This window comes from Oncorhynchus mykiss, chromosome 10, assembly GCF_013265735.2.
Source record: "Oncorhynchus mykiss isolate Arlee chromosome 10, USDA_OmykA_1.1, whole genome shotgun sequence".
NCBI classification, from domain to species: domain Eukaryota; kingdom Metazoa; phylum Chordata; class Actinopteri; order Salmoniformes; family Salmonidae; genus Oncorhynchus; species Oncorhynchus mykiss.
The window spans coordinates 84,431,988-84,442,405 of NC_048574.1; the positions used below are offsets into that span (position 1 = coordinate 84,431,988).

The window sequence follows — 10,418 nt, forward strand, 5'->3', positions numbered from 1 at the left end:
ATTCTTTGTGAGTTCACCGTCTTGCATTGAGCTACTGTTCACCCTGCTGTTGTTTTAAACATCATATCAGAGTTTCAGATTAAACCACTGCTTAAAATATAACAGGAAGTGGACCGACTGAGTTTCAAATGGTGTGAATGACATCACCACTGAAAACCCTCTGAGACAGATGCAGACAAACAGTCTAACACTGAGTAACTCTTCTCACTGAGACAGATGCAGACATACAGTCTAACACATATCTCTGAGTAACTCTTCTCACTGAGACAGCAGAGAAATCATTAGACTTCTCTGCTGTTTAGGTCCTGCAGCTATCAGGTTGTAGCAGTATGAGAGGGAGATACAGAGAGAGACAGCGAGACAGATATGGAAGGAGAGAGAGACATTTAGACCCCCCTCCCTCCCCGGAAGAGGAAAGGAGAAGTGTGAGTAAAGGTCTCTAAATAACTATTATCTCTGGTGCCCATGTCACACAGGAGACAGTACATTTAGACCTCAGGCCCTCTCTGAGAAAGATAGAGACATCTCTGAATAACTATTATCTCTGGTGTCCATGTCACACAGGAGACAGTAAATATAGATCTCAGGCCCTCTCTGAGAAAGACAGAGACATCTCTGAATAACTATTATCTCTGGTGTCCATGTCACACAGGAGACATAGTTTATAAAACTCTACATTGATGGCCGCCCACAGATTGCAAGTAACACAGCTTTTCCCAAAACTCGGTCCTGGGAACCCCAAGAGGTGCACGTTTTAGTTTTTTGACACAACACTACAAAGATAATAACTAATTTATCCTCAATCTTTGGTTACTAGAATCAGCTGTGTAGTGCTACGTAACCTCTAAAAACCAGACTCATGGTCTGTGACGTGTGAATTCACAGGGTCCCATTTTACTCCATGTGAATATATTGTCACTTCAATGCTAATGTACACTGTAGTAAACTAAACTGATATAAACTAAATATACAAACTAATCTATACTGTAGTAAACTAAACTAATATAAACTAAATATACAAACTAATATACACTGTTGTAAACTAAACTGATATAAACTAAATATACAAACTAATCTACACTGTTGTAAACTAAACTAATATAAACTAAATATACAACTAATCTATACTGTAGTAAACTAAACTGATATAAACTAAATATACAAACTAATCTACACTGTTGTAAACTAAACTGATATAAACTAAATATACAAACTAATCTACACTGTGGTAAACTAAACTAATATAAACTAAATATACAAACTAATCTACACTGTTGTAAACTAAACTGATATAAACTAAATATACAAACTAATCTACACTGTGGTAAACTAAACTAATATAAACTAAATATACAAACTAATCTACACTGTAGTAAACTAAACTGATATAAACTAAATATACAAACTAATCTATACTGTGGTAAACAAACATGGTTTTCAGAAAATAAGTCTGTGGTCACATGGTGGTGGTTAGTGTCGTACTATTGGTTAGACAGTTTCCCCTTTAATGAGGTTGACTGTTAAAACTGTCTCTGACATTAGACTGAGTCACACAGAGACTCCAGCTGTGCAGCGAACAGACACAAACCTACGACTGAGATTACAGCAGACTTTACAACAGTAGAAGATACAACAGTAGAAGATACAACAGGAGAAGTTACAACAGTAGAAGATACAACAGTAGAAGTTACAACAGTAGAAGATACAACAGTAGAAGATCCAACAGTAGAAGATACAACAGTAGAAGATCCAACAGTAGAAGATACAACAGTAGAAGATACAACAGTAGAAGATACAACAGTAGAAGATACAACAGTAGAAGATACAACAGTAGAAGATACAACAGTAGAAGATACAACAGTAGAAGTTACAACAGTAGAAGGTACACCAGTAGAAGATACAACAGTAGAAGATACAACAGTAGAAGATACAACAGTGGAAGTTACAACAGTAGAAGATACAACAGTAGAAGTTACAACAGTAGAAGGTACACCAGTAGAAGATACAACAGTAGAAGATACAACAGTGGAAGATACAACAGTAGAAGTTCCTGCATTTCAACCCACGTGTGTAAAGATGTCAGAGGAAATCTATGAAAACTGCGATGGATTTAGTGGCAAAAAAAATTATAAAATAAATAAAATAGAGACCATGGACATTAATGATCAAATATACAACAACGAAAGACCCATCATGCCCCGCAAGAAGGATGGAGTTGGTGATCAACATTCAGGTAACAGTTTAACCTGGTGTGTTGCTAGATGCTGACACACACTTACACCCCAACACACACACACACGCACACACACACACACACACACGCACACACACACACACACACACACACACACACACACACACACACACACACAAGTTCTCATTTACATAAATATTCACACCCAAGTCAATACGTGTTAGAATCTCCTTTGGCAGCGATTACAGCTGTGAGTCTCTGGGTGAGTCTAAGAGCTTTGTACACCTGGATTGTACAATATTTGCCCATTTATTATTTTCAAAATTCTTCAAGCTCTGTCAAATTAGTTGTTGATCATTAGTTGGCAACCATTTTGAAGTCTTACCATAGGTTTGCAAGCAGATTTCAATCACAACTGTAACTTTGCAAACTCCAGTGTAGATGTGGCCTTGTGTTGTAGGTTGTCTGGTGGAAAGCAGACTGAAACAGCTTTTCTTCTAGGATATTTCCTGTGCTTTAGCTCAATTCTATGATTTTATTTTATCCTGAAAAACTACCCAGTCCTTAAAAATTACAAGCATACTGATGCACATGATGCAGCCACCACTATGATTAAAAATGTTGAGAGAAGTACTCAGTAATGTGTTGTGTTGGATTGCCCCCCTGTATTCCGTACAAAAAGGGAATCGGTCTTTTCTCAAAATCTTATTATGACCTACAAAACTATTATGCTCTATTGAAAGATGAAACTCTCACAAACATGATGTTGTTCTCCATTTAGGAAGTCCACAAGCCTCACACGACTCTGAAGGTCCACAGTACCACTAAAAAAAAAGTGAATGGAAGTATTTATATATATATTTAGTGGACGTATATATGGAGATAATTTATTGCCTAATATAAGGGGATAAATACATGCAAAAAATAATAATAAAATGATTCCTGATCTTTCTGATATCTCTCAGATAGAGGACAGACACTTCAGAACAAACTTCCTTCTGGTATTTTTGGGGACTTTCTGTTGTTCCACGTAGTGAATCTGTTATTCAATGTGTTTCTATGGGCTAATAGCAGTAATGACTATCTGTTATTCAATGTGTTTCTATTGGCTAATAGCAGTAATGACTGTCTGTTATTCAATGTGTTCCTATTGGCTAATAGCAGTAATGACTATCTGTTATTCAATGTGTTTCTATTGGCTAATAGCAGTAATGACTATCTGTTGTTCAATGTGTTTCTATTGGCTAATAGCAGTAATGACAATCTGTTGTTCCACGTAGTGAATCTGTTATTCAATGTGTTCCTATTGGCTAATAGCAGTAATGACTATCTGTTATTCAATGTGTTTCTATTGGCTAATAGCAGTAATGACTATCTGTTATTCAATGTGTTTCTATTGGCTAATAGCAGAAATGCCAAATTCAATGCATCATGCAATCATTTTTTTTCAATAATTTTTTTGATACTTAAAATTATAAATCAAATAGCTAAATAATCCTTGGTATCTTAAAACAATTCCATATGTCGGCTCAGACCCTCCCCCACCACCCCCGGCTTAGACCCTCCCCCACCTCCCCCGGCTTAGACCCTCCCACCTCCCCCGGCTTAGACCCTCCCATCTCCCACGGCTCAGACCCTCCCCCACTCCCCCGGCTTAGACCCTCCCATCTCCCACGGCTCAAACCCTCCCCCACCTCCCCCGGCTCAGACCCTCCCCCACTCCCCCGGCTTAGACCCTCCCATCTCCCACGGCTCAAACCCTCCCCCACCACCCCCGGCTTAGACTCTGGAGGGTTAATCACTATAATTGCACACAAAGTGATTCATTGCAACTTATTATGTGACATGTTAAAACCAGTTGAGTCTATGGGGGCGCTATTTCATTATTGGATAAAAAAACGTTCCCTTTTTAAGCGCAATATTTTGTCACGAAAAGATGCTCAACTATGCATATAATTGACAGCTTTGGAAAGAAAACAGTCTGACGTTTCCAAAACTGCAAAGATATTATCTGTGAGTGCCACAGAACTCATGCTACAGGCGAAACCAAGATGAAACTTCAAACAGGAAATGAGCAGAATTTCTGAAGCTCTGTTTTCCATTGTCTCCTTATATGGCTGTGAATGCACCACGAACGAACCTGCCCTTTCTGTCGTTTCTTCAAGATGTCTGCAGCATTGTGACGTATTTGTAGGCATATCATTGGAAGATTGGCCATAAGAGACTACATTTTCCAGGGGTCCGCCCGGTGTCCTTTGTCTAAATTGGTGCGTAATCTTCAGGTGCGGGCATTTTCTCCTGGGATTCAGGAGAGAAAGCACACTTCCACGAATGATATATCATCGAAGAGATATGTGAAAAACACCTTGAGGATTGGTTCTAAACAACGTTTGCCATGTTTCAGTCGATATTATGGAGTTAATTTGGAAAAAAGTTTGGCGTTTTGATGACTGGATTTTCGTTTCTTTTTGGTAGCCAAAAGTGACGCACCAAACGGAGCGATTTCTCCTAAACAAATAATCTAAACAAATAATCTTTCAGGAAAAACTGAACATTTACTATCTATCAGAGTCTCCTCATTGAAAACATCTGAAGTTCTTCAAAGGTAAATGATTTTGTTTGAATGCTTTTCTGGTTTTTGTGAAAATGTCGCCTGCTGAATGCTAACGCTAACGCGAAATGCTACGCTAGCTAGCTACTGTTACACAAATTATTGTTTTCCTATGATTGAGAAGCATATTTTGAAAATCTGAGATGACAGTGTTGTTAACAAAAGGCTAAGCTTGAGAGCTAGCATATTTATTTCATTTCATTTGCGATTTTCATGAATAGTTAACGTTGCGTTATGGTAATGAGCTTGAGGCTGTATTCACGATCCCGGATCCGGGATGGCTAAGTGCTAGAGGTTAAGCAAATGATTCATGAGCTTATTTAGGTTGAAGTGGTTGAAGACTTATTGAATAAAGACATTTCAGATTTTCATTTTATATATATATATATATATAGCAGAAATGCCAAATGCTAAATATATATATATCTATATACAGTTGAAGTCAGAAGTTTACATACACCATAGCCAAATACATTTAAACTCAGTTTTTCACAATTACTGACATTTAATCCTTGTAAAAATTCCGTGTCTTAGGTCAGTTAGGATCACCACTTTATTTTAAGAATGTGAAATGTCAGAATAATAGTAGAGAGAATGATTTATCTCAGCTTTTATTTCTTTCATCACATTCCCAGTGGATCAGAAGTTTACATACACTCAATTAGTATTTGGTAGCATTGCATTTACATTGTTTAATTTGGGTCAAACGTTTCGGGTAGCCTTCCACAGGTTTCTCACAATAAGTTGGGTGAATTTTGGCCCATTCCTCCTGACAGATCTGGGGTAATTGAGTCAGGTTTGTAGGCCTCCTTGCTCGCACAAGCTTTTTCAGTTCTGCCCACAACTTTTCTATGTTATTGAGGTCAGGGCTTTGTGATGGCCACTCCAATACCTTGACTTTGTTGTCTTTAAGCCATTTTGCCACAACTTTGGAAGTATGCTTGGGGTCATTGTCCATTTGGAAGACCCATTTGTGACCAAGCTTTAACTTCCTGACTGATGTCTTGAGATGTTGCTTCAATACATCCACATAATTTTCTTTCCTCGTGATGCCAGCTTATTTTATGAGGGTGCACCAGTCCCTCCTGCAGCAAAGCACCCCCACAACATGATGCTGTTCGCAAATGTTGTCGGTGGTGAACAGGCGGGACGTCAGGCTTGGTATTCCTAGAACCGGGGCGATAAGTAAGTGTGAAATTGAATCTACCGTTGAAGAACGGCCATCTGGCTTGCATCCACACAATGAATGGGAGGGATAACAGAGCCCTCCAGCCAGTGACACCAAACCTCAAGAGGCAGCTTAACTGCCAGGAGTTCCAGATTACAGACATCAAAATTCCTCTCTGCAGGTGAGAGCTTACGGGAAAAGAATGCACATTTTTGGAGCTTCTGATCAGAGTGGGACAGAACAGCACCTCCCCCGTTGTCGGAGGCGTCCACCTCCATGATGAACTATAGTTCTGGGTCTGGCTGAGTGAGGAGTGGAGGTGAAGCGATGAGTTCCAGGAACGCTCTCTCTGTCTCAGGGGTCCAATGGAACAGAGTGGAGGGGGAGGTGAGAGTGGTGAGAGGTGCTGCCAGACGACTGTAGTTGAGGGGTCCAGTGGAACGGAGTGGAGGGGGAGGTGAGAGTGGTGACAGGTGCTGCCAGACGACTGTAGTTGAGGATGAAACGTCTGTAAAAATTGGCAAACTCCAGGAAATGCTATATCTGCTTCGGGTTAGAGGGCGTAGGCCACTCTGTGACTGCCATGTCTTGGTGGGGTCCGTACGTAACTCCCCCTGTGCAATAATACAACACAGGAAAGACACAGAGGAAGCATGGAACTCACATTTCTCAGCTTTGACAAAAAGCCGTTGGAGAACTTGGCGAAAGTGCTGCTGGTGAGACTCAGGGTCCTTAGAAAATAATCGGAACGTCATCCACAAAGACAAAAACGAAGTGTCCAATCACATCCCTCAGCACATCATTGACCAGGTTCTGGAAAACAGCAGGGGCATTAGTAAGACCTAAAGGCATGACCAAATACTCAAAGTGGCCAAGTGGTGTGTTAAACACAGTTTTCCCCTCGTCCCCCTCTCTGATGCGCACAAGGTGGTAGCCATTCCGGAGGTCCAGTCTGGTGAACACAGTGGCACTGATGAGTGTGGATACTTGTTCTTGATGTTATTCAGTCTAGGCCTCAGTGACCCATCCTTCTTCACAAAGAAAAACTCAGCACCCACCGGGAAGGAAGAAGGCCTGATAAGTCCTGCAACCAGGGAGTCCTGGACGTACCTCTCCATAGCCTCCAGCTCGGGGCGAGAGAGGTTATACAACTGGCTACAGGGGAGAGGAGCTCCAGGCTGGAGGACAATGGTGCAGTTGTACGGCTGATGAGGTGGCAGCGACAGGACGCGGTGCTTGCTGAACATAGGAGCTAGATCGTGATACTCTGGAGGAACTGATGACAGGTCAGGATGTGGTGCTGAACACAGGAGCTAGATCGTGATACTCTAGAGGAACTGATGACAGGTCAGGAGGTTCTGGAATGGGGCACAGACAAGGCAGGGGCAAGGGCAGAATGTAGACAATTCTAGTGACAAAATTAATTCCAAGTGGTTACCCTTCCAGCGGTCCAGTCGATCTGAGGGTTGTGCAACTTTAACCATGGATGGCCAAGAACCAGGGGAGAGTGAGGACAGTCGATTATGTGGAAAGTGATCCTTTCCTGGTGGTTTCCAGAGAGATGCAGGATGCCAGGGGCGGTCCTCTCCCAGACACGGGCGAGGAGCTGTCCGTTGAGAGCGTTGGCATCGAGGGGTGAATCGAGTGGAACAGAGTCCAGGCCCAACTGGGTAACGACACCACGGTCCAGGAAACTCTCGTCGGCGCCTGAGTCGATGAGAGCAGGCAGGGGAAGAACCTGGCTCTGCCACACGAGGGCGCCGTCAAGCAGGGGTCTGGGGGAGAGATGGGCAGGCGATTTGGCTCAACGGTAGGTCCACCACTTTTGCTGGACGCAGGGAATAAGTGGAGACAAAGTGACCAACCTGGCCACAGTATAGGCAGCTTCTAGTGCTGATTCACCACTGCCTCTCCCCTGGAGAGAGACGGGCCGAGCTGCACGGAGGCATCCAGTCAGGAAGGATATCTTGACCCGTTCACTAGCATAAGAGTTGGGCTGTTGCTCGAATACTAGTGAACATTGTACCTAAAAGGCTCTGTGTGTGGATTGATGAAGACAATGTTTATGGATTAGGGAAAAAACAACTGAATCCATTTTAGAATAAGTCTGTAACGTAACAAAATGTAGAGAAAGTCAAGAGGTCTGAAAACGTTCCAAATGCACTGTAGCCATATTATTTAGACTTGTTATTCTTCTTTGTTTATTCGCTGTGTATTTATTTATTGTGTCACTATTTTCAATGTTGTATATTTAACTCTGCATTGTTGGAAAAGTCTGTTGTTTACGAAGTAAATTACAAATTAAGTATGATTTTGATTGAAATAGGTGCCGGCAATCATTTTGGGTGCCTGAACTCTGCACTATGTTTAAGCCAATATTCTGGAAGTAGTTCTGGAAGTCAAGCAGTAGAATATGTGAGGTTCTGGAACTCAGTTCTGGTGTTCTGTCCCTTGTCAATCTTGTGTATTTCCCTCAGTGATTCAAACAGAAAATGGACACAAAATTAGACACAAATACAGCAAGTTTTTCTGGTAATACTTTGTGCTTCAGTGTCTTGTCAGTGGTGGAAGAGATACTCTGGAGCTGCTGCAGGATGTCTGGGGCTGCTGTGTGTTCTCCTACTGGCTGGGATCATAGGCCTGTTTCTCTACCGTGAGTTTGATATGTTCTCACTCAAACATTCTTCATCATCAGTGGTGTAATGATCAGGGATCAATTACATTTTACATTCCAGTCAAATCAGAAAGTAAACCAAATTCCACTGTTACCTTGTTCATTGGTCATATTGTTTCACAGAGAAAAACCAATTGACCAGTTCCAACACCCTGACTGAAGAGAGAGACCAGTTACAGACCTGCGGAAACAACCTTACTGAAGAGAGAGACCAGCTACAGACTAGCAACAACACCCCGAACGAAGAGAGAGACCAGCTACAGACTAGCGACAACACGCTGACCAAAGAGAGAAACCAGTTACAGACCAGATACAACACCCTGACCAAAGAGAGAGACCAGCTACAGACCAGATACAACACCCTGACCAAAGAGAGAGACCAGCTACAGAAAGAGACAGAACGTCTGAAACAATCTTTAGTTGAGAAAGGTGAGTCAAATTGTCTAATGACTGTTCTGTTTGACAGTCTCTGTATCAGTTCACATGTCACTTACAAACAGGAAATTCAACTTACATTAAATAAAAATGTGAGAAAAAAAACGATGACCATTAGTTAGTACCCGTCTTCCTTGAGTGTTTGCTTGATAATTAATTAATTGTTGTATTAAAGTGACTAAAGCAGGAAATGTTCAACTTATAGTGTGTCCGGACGGATGGAAGAAGATTGGTAGCAGTTGTTATTACGTCTCTACTGAGTACAAATCCTGGGAGGAGAGCAGACAGGACTGCAGAAATAGAGGAGCAGACCTGGTGGTCATCAACAGCCAAGAGAAACAGGTGTGTGAGAAAGAGTGAGAGAGAGAGAGAGAGAGAGAGAGAGACAGAGACAGAGAGAGAGAGTGAGACAGGGATGCAGCTTAAGCCCCACCCTCTTCGACATATATATCAACGGATTGGCGAAGGCACTCTAGAACAGTCTGCAGCCCCGGTCCTCACCATACTAGAATCTGAAGTCAAATGTCTACAGTTCGCTGATGATCAGGGGCTTCTGTCCCCAACAAAGCAGGGCCTACGGCAGCACCTAGATCTTCTGCACAGATGCTATCAGGCCTGAACCCTGACAGTAAATCTCAGTAAGACAAAAATTATGGTGTTCCATAAAAGGTTCAGTTGCCGGGAACATGAATAAAAATTCCATCTGGACACCGTTGCCCTAGAGCACACAAAAAAACTATACAGCCCTCGATCTAAACGTCAGCGACACAGGTAACTTCCACAAAGCTGTGAACGATCTGAGAGACAAGGCAAGATGGAGGGCCATCAAAAGGAAAATAAAATTGACATACCAAATAGGATCTGGCAACAAAAATCAGTTTTAGAACCCAAAGAAAGGTTAATCAGTTTTATGGTTGTGAGGTCTGGTGACACCAACCAAGAATTCACAAAATGTGACAAATATCAAATTGAGACTCTGCATGCATCATTCTTAAAAAATATCATCTGTGTACAACGTAAAACACAAAATAATGCATGCAGAGCAGAATTAGGCCGATACCCACTAATTATCAATATCCTGGAGAAGAGTCCCCTAAGCAAGCTGGTCCTGGGGCTCTGTTCACAAACACAAACAGACCCCACAGAGCCTCAGGACAGCAACACAATCAGACCCAACCAAATCATGAGAAAACAAAATAATAATTACTTGACATATTAGAAAGAATTAACAAAAAAACAGAGCAAACTAGAATGCTATTTGGACCTAAACAGAGAGTACACAGCGGCAGAATACCTGACCACTGTGACTGACCCAAATTTAAGGAAAGCTGTGACT

General features: G+C 41.7%; 1 protein-coding gene across 1 annotated transcript in view; it reads left to right on the forward strand.

Moving 5' to 3' along the window:
• Positions 1–1,932: 1,932 nt before the first annotated feature.
• Positions 1,933–10,418, forward strand: part of LOC118936848 (CD209 antigen-like protein C) — a 12,597-nt gene continuing 4,111 nt past the window's right edge. The window contains exons 1-4 of the mRNA XM_036934312.1: positions 1,933–2,233; positions 8,525–8,626; positions 8,771–9,076; positions 9,288–9,424. Coding sequence (XP_036790207.1) covers positions 2,077–2,233; positions 8,525–8,626; positions 8,771–9,076; positions 9,288–9,424 — 702 coding nt within the window. The 5' untranslated portion in view covers positions 1,933–2,076. The remainder of the gene's footprint in view (positions 2,234–8,524; positions 8,627–8,770; positions 9,077–9,287; positions 9,425–10,418) is intronic.